Source organism: Macaca nemestrina, chromosome 14 (assembly GCF_043159975.1).
Source record: "Macaca nemestrina isolate mMacNem1 chromosome 14, mMacNem.hap1, whole genome shotgun sequence".
In the NCBI taxonomy this organism is placed as follows: domain Eukaryota; kingdom Metazoa; phylum Chordata; class Mammalia; order Primates; family Cercopithecidae; genus Macaca; species Macaca nemestrina.
In genome coordinates, this window is record NC_092138.1 from 109,072,058 (window position 1) to 109,089,132 (window position 17,075).

At 44.3% G+C, this 17,075-nt stretch overlaps 1 protein-coding gene across 23 annotated transcripts in view; it reads left to right on the forward strand.

Moving 5' to 3' along the window:
- The window catches only part of LOC105463938 (Ral GEF with PH domain and SH3 binding motif 1), a 309,104-nt gene that overhangs the window by 55,914 nt on the left and 236,115 nt on the right, over positions 1-17,075 (forward strand). For 22 of the 23 annotated variants that reach the window (XR_011612999.1, XM_011711384.2, XM_011711385.3 and 19 more), the window contains one exon: positions 5,589-5,639. The exons of the other annotated variant lie outside the window; for it this stretch is intronic. Coding sequence is in view for 21 of the 22 variants with exons in the window: in XM_011711384.2 (XP_011709686.1) it covers positions 5,589-5,639 (51 nt within the window). In the remaining variant the exon portion in view is untranslated. The remainder of the gene's footprint in view (positions 1-5,588; positions 5,640-17,075) is intronic. 23 annotated transcript variants of the gene reach the window in all.

Genomic DNA, 17,075 nt, shown 5'->3' on the forward strand with positions numbered 1-17,075 from the left:
AAACTCATCAAGCAATGGGTCACCTTTGGATGATAATAGGAGGGCAGTTTATCATCTTAAAAACTGATAAATATAAGGAAAGAATCAAGCATTTGTTCTGCCTTTTACTTTTGAACTAACTACATTGGATAACCAAACAGTAGATGAGGGAAAGTGTCTATTAAATTGGTTCAGTTAATAAAAGGAAAAGAAATGAAAGAATTGGAATATCATAATTTTGTAACCCCAGTGAATGAAAATATCTAAGCAGTGAGCATCAATAGCCACTAACATTACGAAAGGAGAGCCATCGTGTGCCTCCTGATGAAGCAGTATGCTGCCACCTGCGGTCTTGCCAAAGGGATGAACCTGTGTCTGATGAAGTCCCTGAGTCCAGCTGCTGATTTGCAGACACACCAAGAAAGGAAGAACACGTTGACCTGCTCCATAAGTGTGGAGAACTGTGTAGGTCAAATGGCTTGGATTCTTCAGCAGATATATTACAAGGAATATAAAGGGATGGAGAGAATATTTGTAGATTAAAAGAGATTTTAAAAGTACATATCAGCTGGTGTGGTGGCTCACGCCTGTGATCCCAACACTTTGGGAGGCCGAGGTGGGTGGATCACAAGGTCAGGAGTTTGACACCAGCCTGGCCAATACGGTGAAACCCCGTCTCTACTAAAAATACAAAAATTAGCCAGGCATGGTGGCGCACACCTGTAGTCCCAGCTACTCAGGAGGCTGAGGTAGGAGAATCACTTGAACCTGGGAGGTGGAGGTTGCAGTGAGCCGAGATTGCGCCACTGCACTCCAACCTGGGTGACAGAGCAAGACTATCTCAAAAAAAAAAAAAAAAGTACATATCAGGTTGGGCATGGTGGCTTACATCTGTAATCCCAGTGCTTTGGGAGGAGGTGGTGGGAGGATTGTTGTTTGAGGCCAGGAGTTAGAGATCAGCCTGGGCCACAGAGCTAGACTCCATCTCTACAAAAAAAATTTTAAAAAGTTAGCTGGGCATGGTGGCTTATACCTGTAGTTTTAGCTTTTCAGGAGGCTGAGGCAGGAGTGATCACTGGGACCCGGAAGTTTGAGGTTAGCTCGCTAGCTGTGATCACACCACTGCACCCAAGCCTGGACAGCAAGTAAGACCCTGTCTCTAAAATAGACAGATAGGTAGGCAGGTAGATAGCACTTCTCCAGATTTTTAAAAAGTGGACAGGACTACCCCGTGATGTGTAGGTATATATACTTGAGTGATTAAATTATTTGAAAAACTTGAAGAAAGTCAGAATAATGGTTACTGTTGGTGGGAGAGAGACTTGTGATTGGGACAAGGCACATTGAAGAACTTCTGGGGTGGTTCTTTTTTCGTTTTGATTGTGGTAAAATATACATGATATAAAATTTACTATCTTAACTATTTTTCATTATACAATTCAGCAGTGTTAAGTACATTCACAGTGTTACGCAACCAATCTCCAAAACTGTTCTCATCTTGCAAAATGGAAACTCTGTATCCATTAAACAACTCCCTATTCCCCCTCCTCCCAACCCCCAGCAACCACTATTCTACTTTCTGTCTCTGTGATTTTGACTCTTCTAGTTACCTCATGTAAATGGAGTCATACAGTGTTTGTCTTTGTGACTTTTTTTGTAGATTTGACTTTTTTTTAAGTTTTTAAAAAAATTTTTTTGAGACAGAATCTCACTCCCAGGCTGGAGTGCAGTGGTGCGATTTTGGCTCACTGCAACCTCCTCTTCCTGGGTTCAAGCAAGTCTCCTGCCTCAGCCTCCTGAGCAGCTGGGATTATAGGCATGCACCACCATGCCCAGCTAGTTTTTGTATGTTATATTAGAGACCGGGTTTCACCACGTTGGCCAGGCTGGTCTCGAACTCCTGACCTCAAGTGATCCGCCAGCCTTGGCCTCCCAAAGTGCTGAAATTACAGGTGTGAATCACTGTGCCCAGCCTAGTTTGACATTTTTAAAAAATAAAAAGTTTAAAAAGCTTTAAATAAGTTACTGCTAGATTAATTTTCAAAAGGAACAGAACAGTTCCTAGGCCCATCCCCGACTCTTTTCTAAAATTGCCAGACACGGGCTTTCTGTGGTTCTGTGAGTCAAAGCAGGAATGGATGTTTGGAGCTGATTACTCTTTGTTCTGTGAGCCCTCCTGGCCGTGCCTTGGTGGAGTGGGGTAAAGGCAACAGGTTTTTTTTTGGTTGTTTATTTGGGGTCTGGAAGACCCTTACACTAAGGCTGAGGCTGGGAAGAGAGGATTTAGTCAGCCACTGTTAGGAGAAATACTACGTTTAACATGTGCAAAAAACTTTTTTTTTCCCTTTTTGGCTAACCAAGTAGCTTTCATTTATCCACATAATAGCACTGTTCTGTTAGAGTCACGTTGTGAAGTGCTCCAGTAGATCGCTCCACTCTGCGGTGTTCATCTCTACAGAAACGATGTGTGGAGATCGGGCATTTCCCTTAAAAGCCTGGGTTTTTAGAGGGCCCTGGACTAGGAGGAAGTAGGAGATGGGAGAAGGGACTAGGCTTAAGGAAGCCATTGCCAGGTGACTGGCTTGACTGAACATCCTGTGTTAACGCTTTATTTCTCGAAATAGGGATAGGCCATTAAGAGACTTATGAGTGTTCTCGCTCAGCCCCACTACTGGCCGGATTTGCTGCTTGGAAGCAAGAGTGGGAGGCTCCTTGTCTCATGTTTCTGTTGAGTCTGTAACATGCCCCTAGAAAATGCCTTTTCTCTCCAGGAAACCAAAGTACCTCTCCTGAGGGAGGGACAGGGCCCTGAGGTGGTCCTGAGAGCTGGCTATGAAGTGTGACAGGACCTGACCTCACCTCTTACCACACCCCCTACCCATACTTCCCACCCCCTTTTTGGTAAAACTGAGTGGCCTTGAGGGTTCAATCTTCCGGGGAAGGATTACTCATCAGCAACCTCTTTAACATATGTTTGGCTTTGTAGTAAAATGGCATGAAATTGATAATCTGATGATCTTTATAAGTATCTTATATCAAAATATCCTTGCTCTAGACACTGTCTTCTTTAATCAGAACCGAAAGGATAGAAGTAGGAGAGATTCTTCTGAAACCTCATTATGTATTTTGGACTAGCTAGTCTAAGTCTGGTGACCTCTGTTGTTGTTTGTTTTGAATAAAACACCTGAACACATTTTCTGACTTATGGTCTGAGCAGAGAGCAGAATATTTGAAACTTGGACTATCTGAAAAATGTGAAATGTCAGGTCACTGCTTTAATAAATCATCTGGAAATTCAGTAGCAAACCCTAGCACTGGTGGCAGGATGGAAAGGAAGTTTTCTCATTTTCACATTAGCAGACTTTTGGTTCTTTTCCTAAATGACATTGCAAACATCCTGCCGGCTCTCCCGGATAGGGTGTTAACTTGAACTGCAGGGGAGATTTCCAAGGTCCTCTGAGCTTTCAGTTCAAATCTCCTGTCTTTACAAGGCCTTTCTGTTCCCTAGGATGGCAGACTTAATCCAAATATGAAAGGCACTTGGCTAACAATCTTGATAGCTCTGGCAGAAGAAATGCCAGTCTGTTTGCACTGCTCAGGACATAGCTTTGCGCCATGTAGCTCTAGGCCAAACATAGACCTATAGGCCTTCAGGGCTTCCTAGCCACTCAACACTCAGATTATGAGGGCCAGATACATTATGCTGATGTCAAGAGTCCCCTTGACATCAAGAGGTGTTGGGTGGAACCCGGAGGCAGAAGAGCTCAGATTCTGCTCCAGTGCTTCCTTATTCCTGGTCCTGTCTCCCACCTCGCAGCCAGGCTTCCATTAGTGGCAGCATTTCACCCCTGTTTCCATGGGGAACGCTAGCTCCTGGGAGAGGACAAAGAGGCTCTCCACTGAAGCCAGCTGCATGTTTTCCTCTCCACTCTGCCTGAGGATGGTCTGCTTTGGCCTGTATCCCGTGCTTCTCAGGAACCCAGTGACCTTGGACCACTTCGAGTGTATTTGCCATTTTTCTCCAATATATTCTTAATACAAGGGATTTTACTGGCTCAGTGGATTTTTAACATGTTCTTTAGAGCAACCTCAGTGCATGCATATTCAACCAAATTAATGGTCCCTTATTTGCTAGCTTATGTATTGGTCAGGAACCGTAAGTTCACATGCCAGTACATGCGCCCATCTGTGTGGCTTCCGTTTTGAGACACACACACACACACACACACAAACACACACACACATTCTCTCTGTCACACACATACTCACACTTTCATACGCACACATGTACACGCTCACACGTACACATTTACACACTTACACTCACAGTCACACACACACCATATACTCACACACACACACTCAGATATACACACATAAACACACTCTCTTATGTATTTATTGAGCATCTGTCAGGTGCCAGGAATGCTACCTCTTGTCTTGAATTTTCACCAAGATCCCATAAAATAGGGATTATTGTCATTTTCTAGATGTGGTACCTGACTGAGAGAGATTGTGTGTCAAAGAGAACATTGCCATTTAGTGACAGTGTCCAGACATACACCCAAGCCCTGTAGACTCCAAAGGCCATTTGTTCCCTGTATCATGTCATCCTGGATGGCCTGTGTTCAATGGACAGAGTGTCTTCTCACATTAAAGGCATCCAAAGGCCTTCAGCTCTCCTCTCCCTGGCATGTCACAGAGACATCTCTTAACTGACATTGGCATCCCATGTGACACGGAGGTCGGTGCATCATGTGAAGTCAGTTCAGTTCATGCCTTGGTCTGAAAAATGGTCAGCATGATGCTTCCTCTTACTGTCACCAGATGAGGTTCTTATGATGGGCACAGGCTTTTAACCTGATGTGTGTCTTCTCTATTGATGACATTGCTGCCTCTTAAAGCTGGCTGTGATGAAGTACTAGTTTTTTCCATTTCCAATAATTTGAGGACAGATACTTAAAATATATATAATGGAAATGTCATGGTCATGTAAAAAATTGCTATGCAAGTTCCAAATGCTTGCTCTCAGCTTCTGTACTTCTCTCATTGTGGGCTGGTGGAATAAACAGTTTGTGGTCCCGTGCTGGTCTGTGGGTGCATCTTGAATAGCACTCTACCATATAATTTAGGGGCAGTATCAGTGACTTCAGAAGAAAAATATAATTTCTATAAGCCACAACCTTAAAATGAATTTATAGTAATAGTGTTTCTGTTTAGCATTCTGATTTTGAATATTGTTTCTACAACTTTTAAAAATTACAAAAGTAGTTCATGCTTGAAATAAACATTCAAATAGTATGAAAATTTCCAAATCAAACTGTTCCCTTTTCTCCCACGCCCACCCTCCAAACAGCTTTTATCAATTCCTAAATTGAAAGTTCATCTCACATTCAAGAAAGAAGGGTGTGGATCAGGATTTATGAAGAGGGGGAAGGGATAGGAGAGGCATTTCAGAAATGTATCCAATTTTTTACTGTATTCTGTCTTGTTTTTTATCTCAAAGCGGAAAGTATAATTTTTATGAATATATATGACTCTGTATAAAGTAACATGACCGTTATCTTTGATGCACAGTATTTTCTAAAATTGATTCTCTTTTGTTGCAGAGCCAGATTACTTTAATGGATATACCTGTGTTTAAAGCTATCCAGCCGGAGGTCTGTACTTTGTCTTTATACTCTTCTATTAATGCTGTGGGTGGGCAGCGAGGATTTAGTCAGCCACTGTTAGAGTGACTCCGTTTCTCAGTTTCTCTCTTGAGGGCTCTATAAATGCATGTTATCTACTTAAACCTCATTCTATTCTTGATGGTGCTCGTGTTTTTGAGCCCAGTATTTGGATTTTCCAGAGAATGTCTCCTGTCTGGGCTACTCTGGCAGGGCTGGGAGCAGTTGGTACCCACAGGACTCCACACCTGAGAGTCAGGTCTTGACACCCTCATTCCTTTTCCTGGGCTTCTCCTGCTGAAAATGTTTACTTTCAAGAAGTGATGTCAGGGAATATTTTTCTAGAAAGTTCTCTTTTTGTTGATCCCAAATTCTGGTGGTTGCCTTGTTTTTGTTTTTGAAACCAGTTGCCGTAGCAAACATGTACATATTTACATTGAAAGCATATATTGGTCAGGTGTGGTGGCTCACACCTGTAATCCCAGCACTTTGGGAGGCCTAGGTAGGAGGATCGCTTGAGACCAGGGGTTTGAGACCAGCCTGAGCAAAATAGTGTCCAAAAAAAAAAAAAAAAAAAAAGCATATGTACATTTTTAGAAACAGCATATTCAATAAAGGGTAAACAGTTGATTTTGGTATTAAAAAAATTCCTGGAAATGTTTGGCAATTGATAACAAGGTTTTGGTTATTTTACCCAGGGTGTGTGTATGTGTGTGCGCGTGTGAGATCAGGTAAACAAAAATCCATTTCAAAGTGGTTGAATAGGGAGACTGAGGCAGGAGAATTGCTTGAACCCGGGAGGTGAAGGTTGCAGTGAGCCATAATCGTGCCATTGCACTCCAGACTGGGCAAAAGAGCGAGACTCTGTCTCAAAAAAAAAAAAAAAAAGAGGTAGCTGAATAGGCTGAAGAGGAATTTATTACAAGGATAAAGGGGCACTTTACAGAATTCATGGAGTGAGTTCAGGCGCCCAGAGAGCCACCAGGACACAGGCAGTGCCTACTTCCTGCTCTGCTTTTACCTCTCCTTCTCTCTCCTGCTTTCTTGTCTGATTTGACCTGATTTGGCCTTTCGAAAGGGCCCACGTTTACATAATCTCCATTTAAGTCACCGCCCCAGACTGGGACCAGCAGATTTCAGTCCAGGCCAGCATAGCGTGTGTCCAGTGCTGGTCCAGTCACCTAAGGCCAAGAGTATGTGGTCAACATGGGCAAACACTGAGGGACCCAGCCTTGTGAGTGAGGTTCAGACCTCAGAGGAGAGGTGTGTGGTTGCGGAGATAGATCAAAAAGTGCTGCAACTAGGGTGTGAATTCCAGAATACTCTTAATGCATTTCTTCTTACAGAACTGTGACTGTTTAGACTTTGACAAAGAGCATATCTTAACACAAAGGCACAGTGTTCAAGCCTTCTGAGAGCTGGCACGTAGCATACTGAAAAGTAGGAGGAAACTAGTACCACTAGCTTTGTTCAGCATTTATGTGAAGACGTGGCAGTTATTTGTATTATTGTATTATTGTGTGTGTGCTTGTGTCTGTGTGTGTTGTGTTCATTAGGGTTGGGGAACAGAGCTTCATTTGCTTTTTTTGAATTGACTGACTTCCATTCTTTTTCTGTTTTGTTCTAATGTGGTATGATCCATTCTTTCTAATAAAAAAACAACATCAAATCACTGCCTCTTGGAGCCTTTTGGTAGAATAGGTGTGTGATGGTTGCCTTGGTTCTCAACTGAAGCTATTTCTGATTATGTTCTCTGCTTAGCTCTGATCTGGAGCAGTTTAGACATTTAGGGCTTTCTTCTTCATCCGAACATCAAGGAGGACAGCCCACCTGCTGTGAGCCCTGAACCTGCATGTGCCCAGGAGACTGGGATCATTGCCAGGCTGCTGGAAGGAGGGAAGTGGGTGGGGGCTTCTTCCTCTTCAGAGGCATAACCAAGGCCAGACCAATACTTTTCCTCAGGGCGCTGCAGTTTGGAAGGTACCTCATCAATACATATCTTAGTTCAAGTTGTGACAAGACATTAGAGTGGAGATGTTTTGTTTTCAAGACTGTAGCTTGTAGCGGTGGTTCTTAATTGTGGCTGCACATCAGAATCACCTGGACAGTCTTGGAAACATGGGGGTACCCAGAGCCCTCTCCCCAACAATCCCCCACAGACCATTGAGTCTGAACTTGAATCTCTTGATGGGAGTCTGAAACCTAATCAGCCCTATTTTGTAAAAGTTTCCCAGGTAATTCTGAGGCGGAGTGAGGATTCAGAACTAGTTGCTTTGAGGTATCTGGAGAAACCCCAAACTTGAACATTTTGAATCTATAATGTGTTAGCTAAAAATGGAAGAGTTTGTTCCTCATTGTCAAAACTGTGGTCAAAGGAAGCACCCTGGGAGCTGCCCCAGCTTTTTTGCTGATGTTGTTATTGTTAGCAGACTGAAAACTGAAAATTTTCCTCTTGGGGATGCTTGTCATGTTGTGGCTGGACCACCCCAGAGTTGGAAGGGCATGAATAAAGTACAATTGTAAGTATGCAGAGGCCAGTGTCTGAGAGCAAGATGGGTGCTGTGAGTGACCTAGGCTCCCAGGAGATCAGGAAACTTGTAGACCAGTGCCTTTCAACCCTGGCTGTGCATCAGAATCCACTTGGGAATTATTTTTTAAAAATTACAAATGCCTAGGCTTCATCCTTAGAGATTCTAAATTCTTAGGTTTAGAATGGGACTCAGGAATCTGCTTTTGACTGGGCACCCTCGAGGGTTCCAGTTGGATGAGAACCAGGGATGTAGTGATTTTGAGACCGATAGCAGTTTGCTTTGTGAAATCCTAATTTTCAAATTTCTAGTTGTCTTATATAGTGATTGTAAGACTGACAGAAATTTGCTTTGTGAAATCCTAATTTTCTAAAGATTTTTTCTTGCCTAGTAACTAAGATTACCCTTAATTCAGCCCACAGAGATAAGAAGAAGAACATTAACCATGGACCCTGTGGCCAGCACTTGAACCAGGCCTGTCTGAGCCCTGAGCCTAGAGCTCAAACTCTCAGCCCCTGTTGCATGTGGGTGTAGCCGACTCCTGCACTGCACAGTGGGCTCTTACCTCTTTTGATGTGGAAACAGCCATCTTACCAGGCCTCCACTGTGTAAGCAATATAGTTTATGAGTCCTTCCTAGGCTGTTCAGATCCTTCACAACTGGAGAATTGATCCTGGCTGGGTTTAGATACGGTGATTTGGACTTCTGGAGTTGTCCTGGAAGGCATCAGCCACTTCCTAGCTGGTCATTTTTCCACCCTGGCTCAGGTTTCTGCTTTCGCATCATGCTGTTTGCCAACTCTGTGCTTATTAATGAGGAGCTGGGGGTATTTAGCTTGAAAAAAGAAGGTTCCTGAGGGACATGATTTTTGTCCTTGGAGATCTGAAACGCTTTGAACAAGCTATAAGGAGTTATGGTGAGACCTGGATACTTTTGGATGGTATTAGGGCTGCTTCTGGAAGAAGAATGTTCCAGGTAGTGGGATTAGCATGCACAGAGAGTGTGGCCAAGGAGACTTGCATTGGTGGAGGAGTGGGGGAGATTTAAACATAAAGGCTTCTAAAGCCCTCCCTGCCATGGGGGTCCTTGAGTTTCTGGTGCTTATCTGGAGGGCAGCTCCCAGTGATAGAGTGGTGGGCAACACCCTTGCCCATGCAGACCCTTGCCTCTGTGTCCTTGTTTGGCTCCCTAGCCCTCTGACCTAAGCCCTGAAGGCCCAGTGGCTCACTGTGCACAGGTTTGAAAAGAGGTGGGTGCTGATGTGGACTGTTGCTGGGTAGCCTGGGCCGTTTACGTTTTCCTGAGCATTTACTGTGTGCGGGCTCTAGGCTAGGCTCCTTAGATGTAGGGTCTCATTTAATCCTCATCACAATCTTATGATGTACCTGCTTTTATTGTCTTTGTTTTATATATGAGGAAGCTAAAGCTCAGACATGTTAAGTATTATAACTTAGTCCATGATTACTGTATTATTCCTCTATTGCTATGTAACAAATCACTCCCACACTTAGCAGCTTAAAATAATAAGCATTTATCTGTCTCAGTCTCTGTGGGTGAAGAATCCAAGAGTGGCTTAGCTGGGTGGTCCTGGCTTAGGGTCTCTCAGGAGGTTGTAGTCAAGATGTTGGCTGGGACTGTAGTCATCTGAAGGCTTGACTGGGGGTGGAAAGTCTGCTCCCAAGGTGGCTCATGCACAATGCCTGGCTCTTGGCAGGAATCCTCCACTCCTTGCCATGTGGAACTGTTCATAGAACCACTGAGTGTCCTCATGGCATGGCAGTTGACTTCTCCTAGAATGAGTGACCCAAGAGAACAAGACAGGAGCCAACAATGACTTTCATGACCTGGCTCAGAATTCACATACTGTCATTTTCACAGGTATTCTATTAGTATCACAGATCAGCCCTCTTCACCAAGGGGGGCACTATACAACAGCTGGACACCAGCAAGTAGGAAGTGGGGGACCCCTTGGAGACTGCTTACCACAGGCCTCAGGTCAGAAGGTCAAATACAGGTAGTCTCCGGAACTTTCACAATTTTGCCTTTGCCAGTGCCCCAGCTATGTGACCTTGGGTAAGTCATGTTACCTCTCTGAGTTTTGGTTTCCCTGTTCATAGAGTGGGCATAGTAAGAGTACATCCCTCATAGGGTTATTTGGAGAAGGAAATGAGATAATGCATATAGAGTACTTAGCACAGAGGCTGGCACCTAGTAAAACAACATCAACCATTTTTGAATGTGTAGTGCATACCAGGCATTTTGTTGAGTGGTTAAAGACTTTATATGTGTTACGTCATTTAATCCTCAATTTACCCTGGCAGGTGCAATTATTATTTCATTTATAGATGTAGAAACTTAGGCACAAAGAGGTAATGTAACTGCCTGAGCTGGGTGGTAATGGGAGTGGGTATGTAATGGGAGCAAGGTGTGGACCCTGGCAGTAGGAGTTCAGAGTTTACTGCTGTTATTACTATTGTTGTTGTTGTTGTGGCGGCTGTGACTATGGTTGTCACCCACCAGTGTCCCTTTGTGCCAGTCTCTGGCTTGCCCTAGGATACATGCCTTCCTGCCTCAGTCCCCTGCCCTGCTGTTCTCCTATCTTCCTGCCTCTCAGTTCCCCTTCCTGTCCTTCGTATTCTTTTAAAATATTTCTTCTTCTTCTTTTTTTTTTTTTTTTTTTTTTTTTGAGATGGAGTTTCACTCTTGTTGCCCAGGCTGGAGTGCAGTGGCGTGATCTCGGCTCACTGCGACCTTCTCCTCCCGGGTTCAAACAGTTCTCCTGCCTCAGCTTCTCAAGTAGCTGGGATTACAAGAACCCCCCATCACACCTGGCTAATTTTTGTGTTTTTAGTAGAGACAGGATTTCGCCATGTTGGCCAGGCTGGTCTAGAACTCCTGACCTCAGGTGATCTGCCCGCCTTGGCCCCCCAAAGTGCTGTAATTACAGGCGTGAGCCATGCGCCCAGCCCTATTCTTTTTAAACATTTCTTATTGTTAACAATTTCGAATAGATATGTATACACACATACTGGATTTATATAGGCAGAGTGGTAAAATGAACCTTTGTATACCTGTTACCTAGATCCAACAATTGCCATATTTGCTTCATTTACCTCTTTTTTTCTTTTTTTATTTATTCCTGGAAATCTTTGAAAGCAAATGCCTAACATCCTATTATTTCCCTCCTTCAAACTTCAGATGTAGCTCTTTAAAAAGTTATTTTCTACCATAATCATAATAGCATTTTCACACCTAACAAAATTAGCAATAATTCTTTAGGATCAAATTGGGGGAATTTCAAATTTCCCCAGTTGTCTCAGAAACAAACAAAACTCACTAACAGCAGTGACAATTCCAGGGCCTGCACGTTGCATTTGGTTGGTTGTTATGTTTCTCAAATTCCTTTTGATTCTAGTGTAGTCCATCCTCCCTCTCCTCCCTCATGCGCTTAACTTACTGAAAGTTGCACTGTGTAATATTCTAAATTGTAAATATTCTGCTTCCTCTTGGTGGCTTAACTTGTTCACTTGTCGCCTATTTTCTTTCAATTAGAAGTTAACCCAAGAGGCTTGATTGGATTTTGGGTCAGTCTTTTTGGAAAGAATGTGTCCTAGGTGGTGCTGGGTACTTGGTATCACATATCACATCAGGAGACATCCAGTTGTTTTGCTCTTTGTCATGTGAAGATTTATTGATGAGTTCAGGTGGTGACTGTTTTATTCCTTCATTGTAAAGTTCACAATCTACCTTTTACCTAATTATTTTGTCTGTCAATGATCTTTGCCTGAATTGAGTATTTTATTCGGCCTAGCAAAATGGCGACTTTTCTCTCTCTCTTTTTTTTTTTCTTTTTCAGAGACAGAGTCTTGCTATGTCACCTAGGCTCTAATGCAGTGATGTGGACATAGCTCTCTGCAGCCTCAAACTCGTGGGCTTAAGCCATCCTCTGCCTCAGCCTCCTGAGTATCTAGGACTACATATGTGTGCCACCATGCTTGGCTAATTTAAAAAAAAAATTTGAAGAGACGTGATATCACTGTGTTGCCCAGGCTGGTCTTGGACTCCTGGCCTCAAGCAGTTATCCTGCCTCAGCCTCCCCAGTAGCTGAGATTACAGGCATGAGCTGCCACACCTGACTCTTATAGCTGAAATTCTTAAGAAGAATGTTTCCTCATCAGCTAGGGCTACTTGTACATATTTAATTCTTTCCTTTTAATTATCAATTTTCGAGTAAGCAGCTGGTGCCCCGCTTACCTTTATTGGTGACTTGTGGGTGTGTAACTGCTTTGTTTTTGTTTTTGGTGAGCAGTCTCTCTCCTCCATCATAATTAACTCGTGGATGTTTATTATACATCCTGTGTGTTTCAGTCAGTTATAGTCACCATTATTTTTGGTATACCAATTGTCCTGTCTTTGACCAGTAGGATCCCTTTTATGTTGGCTCCTGTGTCTTTTTAACATGATCCCGTTCATTTTTGATTGCTTCCCATACTTTTTGGCCCAACAAGATCCCCAGGGTTATGTTGCATGTTTTCTGTTGCAGACCTGGAATTAGGCATTCCTTCAGGGGGTTTCTTTTAGTGGGGAATATTATTTAGAAACCATAATCTGGGTGAAGACTACTCAGTATTACTGGGTTGCCATTGCTTTTAGGCCTTTGCCATGGACAAAAGTAGTAAATAGTTATTTTTTAAAAGGAAGAAGTCATGAGTTCATAGTTAGGGTAGATGATATTATTTCTCCATAATTCTTCCTTCTCTCCTTACACCTTGTCATACCTTCACTGTGGGTGGTGTATATCTCTCCACCCTGTTGACTTTGGGCTTGGCCCTGGACTCGGTTTTGCCCATGGAATGTGGGCAGCATGGCAGTGTACAGATCTGAGCTGAGCTGGTGAGAGGCATGGCAACCCTCGGCCAGCTGTCTTGGAACTTCCCTTCTCCATGCTGTACCAGTAACTGTTGCTTGTTTATCTTCAGTCCCCAAATGAGGACATTACAGTTGACCTGAACTGACTCGAAGTCTAGATTCCACCCTGAGACAAGCCAAAGCCAACCCGGCAGAGCTGAGCTGAGCTGCATCATCTACAGACCTATGAGCATGAAATAAATGTTGTTGTAAGCATCTGAGATTTGAGGATTGTTCGTTATACTACATTATCTCGTAAAAATATAATACTGATCTTTCCAATTCAAATCTAAGATTATAGAGTTGTTACTTAATTCCCTTGATATTTATATATTTTATTTTACAATGACAATTTTGGTTCCTAGCAACATTAGTTACTTTTTTATATTATCCCATCATATATATGTAAAATAATTAAAAAAATGATCATACCAGTATTACTACTAATCAGTAGACTGCTGGTCAAAGTTTAACATTTTCTTGCAGTTAGTTCTTTTACTTCTTGTCTCCTCTCTTTCCTACTACTTATATACCCAAGTAGGCCTTCTCGCTGGACTTTTCCCTTAAAGGTCTTTGGAAGCACCAGGACAGAAAAGGAGAGTTATGCTAACTTGGTTCTAGAGGGTCTGCATACTGAGATACCCTGTCATAATCCCAGTACCTGGAACACAGTACATAGTAAATATTTGTTGAATGAGTGGAGTGTGAATGGATGCCTGAATAGGGGAAGCGCCACAGGAGAACATTATCTGGCTGTGTTGAGGCACACTGCCAAGCGGGGGGGTGGGGGTGTGCCAATCAAAGGAGCGGTATTACCAGGGTGTCTGTTTTGCGGTGTAACCACTTCCCACAAAGCAAGGGTATTTCCTGGTGAGCTCAGCCTTTTGAAGATTCATGTTTCCAAATGCAGTTGATAACTGAGAGTGGAGCTGTGGCTTTTCATGACTTCTGCTGGTTTCTGCAAGGGGGACCACAAAGAACATCATTTCAGGGCTTAGAGGAAGCCAGGCAGACGGTGAGTTAAGGATTGGCAGAGACTAAGGAAAATGGAAGTTACAAATACGGAACCATAACTACCCTGTCCCCTGGTGACTCTAACGAGTGACCAAGTTTATCAAAAATTGGTGTATTAGTGCAGATACAGCTTTGTAGCAATAATATCTCATAGCTGTGTTGAACTTACAAGTTGTGGCCTAGAGCCGCATTGCCACTGTGGTGGATTGGGTTGCAGGATGGATTCCTGGGTGGATTCCTGGCTGCAAGGGCTCGGAGCAGGGGCTGCATTGTAAAGGAGGTCTGTCTGAAGGTCCTGGTGGCAGCAGCCTTCTAAAAGGGTATGTTTTCAGGGTGGTGTTTTGTCTCTACCAGAACTCCTTGCCAAATCTGTCAGTATGCCCAGTTCCCAGCCTATGGAATTGAAGGCACAGCAGTTCTCAGAGACTGGTCTAAATGTCAGAACTCTTTTTGTCATTAGTTTTAACATGGAGCAGCACCAAGGGGGAACTGCTCTTCTTAGAATGTGCTGAAAATGGGCACAACCTGTGCTTTATTCAACCCAGGGTTCTGTCACAGCTGAGCTGCTGGGTCTGTTAAAGCCACACAGCTTGAAGAGCATGAACTTTGATCTGATGAAGCCGAGGTTGAGTCCCAGCCTCACCCCTCTAGCTTGGAGACTTAGGACAAGTCATGTATTTTCTTTATGCCTCAATTTTCTCATGTGTAAATTTGGCGGGGGGCGGAAATCATAGCTTTTACCTTACAATGGGCATGTAAGAACTTAGTACGGTGCCTGTACCAAGCAAGTTCCTAGTTACGCGTGGCTATCATTTCACCAATGTATAGTTTGAATAGGCAATGTGGGTTATAGATGGGAGGTTGCTGCTCAGAATTTTCAGTGATGCCTGTGCGGGAGCCAGTGCCCCAGAGGAGGTGATACCTGAGTGGCAGGGTGTTTAAGAGCATGGTACCTGGAATCCTTCAGACCTAGGTCCATATCCTGGTGCCCTGGATAGCTGGGAGACTGAGGTCTAGAACAAGACATACACCATGGTGCCCTAGGGGCCCTGCAAACATCATGTGGGAAACTCACTCAGTCCTGGGGTTGGGACATTATCACTAGGCCTTGAAGGCTGAAAGAGATCATATCTTATTGGCGATTTGGGGAGTTGGGGCAGTTGGAAAGGGAATTTCAGGCAAAATGTCTTTGAAAAGACAAGTGATGTGCTTAGCTTTTGGTGCCTGGTGTTCTTGAGAGAAGAAAAGGAGAACCTGCTCTTCCCTCAGTTCTGTGCTCTGCCAGGGCATCATTGCCAGGGATGTTGGTACACGCCAAAGGCTTACCAGAAGTCAGTGTTTCATTCCCTTGCCGACTGGCAGCTGGGGCATTGGGCAGTGGGTACCAATTTCAGTGAGGTGGAAAGCTTTCCTAAGTGGCCGTGTTTTTTCCAGTCTTCTCACTGCCCCTGCCAACATTGTTCCATCCCCACTGTCACATTTCCCAGTAGTCAGCCGTGCCTTCACTCATTCATCAATCTACTGTGCTAAATGCTGGAGAGGTGATGAAGGGGACCTCAGCACAATCCAACCTGAGTCAGGCAGATGTGTAAATAAATAGTAATCAAGAAGTATTCAGGGGTTGGGGGGCTAGCATATCAAGGAGAGAGTGAGGGTGGGGATGGGCGGAAGGCAAGGAGCGTGTCCCACAGAAGGGGATGTTTGAATAAGGAAGCCAGGAGAATGGGGTGGCCAAGAGCATTGCAAAAGCAGAAAGATTCAGTTGCATGTGGGTGTTTGGAGAACAGTGGAAGTCTGTCATGAAGTAAGAAGTATATCTAGGTCTCTCCTGCAAGATCAGGACCAAAATCCAGGGGATGAGTGGCCAGGAAATACAAGGACGTTGCAACGGTGAGGTCAGCAGCAAAGGAGGTGGCAAGAAAGAAAGAGCCTCAAGCCTGGCGGGTGGGGCGGGGGGACGAGAGATTCAGGGGCCTTGCACTGAAACCTTCACATACAAGGCCTGGCATCTTTGAGGAGCATGGACATGTGTCAAGAGAGCCAGGTTGGGCCAGGCAGTTTGAGTTGGCAGGAGAGGGCAATGAGGCTTGGAAGGGAGGCTTAGATGTGCCTGACTAAGGAGTTTGAGCTTTATCTTGTTAGCACTGGGCATTCACTGAGATATTTAAAAAAACAAAAAATAGAGACAAAGTCTTTCTATGTTGCCCAGGATAAAAGTACAATGGCATGATCATAGCTCACTGCAGCCTCAAACTCCTGGGCTGAAGCAATCCTCCCACCTTAGCCTCCCAAGTAGCTGGGACTACAGGTGTATGCCACCATACCCAGCCCTCTGAAGGATTTTAAAAGGGGCACACCATGAACAGATTTGTGTTTTAGGACGTTCATTTCAACTGAGACAGAACCAACTGTAGTCGGGGATACTAGTTAGGAGGATTTTGCCGTGGTCTGCATGAGGCAAGGTGGTCACACTGGAGAGAAGGGCAGGGCCTGATGTTACACTGGTTGTGCGGCTGCTGCGAGGGCCAAGATGAGAGGAAGCAGGCTGTAGGTGTGCCTGAAGAAAAGTGGGCTGTCTACTTAGGGAGCAGAAGGAAGAACAGGGGGCAAGGAAGGATGCAGAGAAAGTGGCTCTAGAGGTAGGAGGAGGCCTAGTTAAGTCAAGCAGGGTGATCAGCAATGTTTTGCTTGGAGGGAGGGAGGCCAGAAGGGCCAGAGACAGCTGATGGCCTGAAAGAAGGCTGAAGGACTCAGAAGGCCAAGGTGGGAGGACCACTTGAGCCTAGGAGTTTGAGGCCAGCCTGGGCGACATAGCAAGACCCCATCTTATCATCATCATCATCATCATCATCACTGAAGGACCAAAAGTCAAGAAGAGGGCAAAGCACAGATTTGGTTAGGGGAAGGGGAGGGAAGCCAGGAAATAATGGAGGGAGGAGGATTTCAGAGTTCAGGGTCTTTGAGGTGGGGCGGCTCC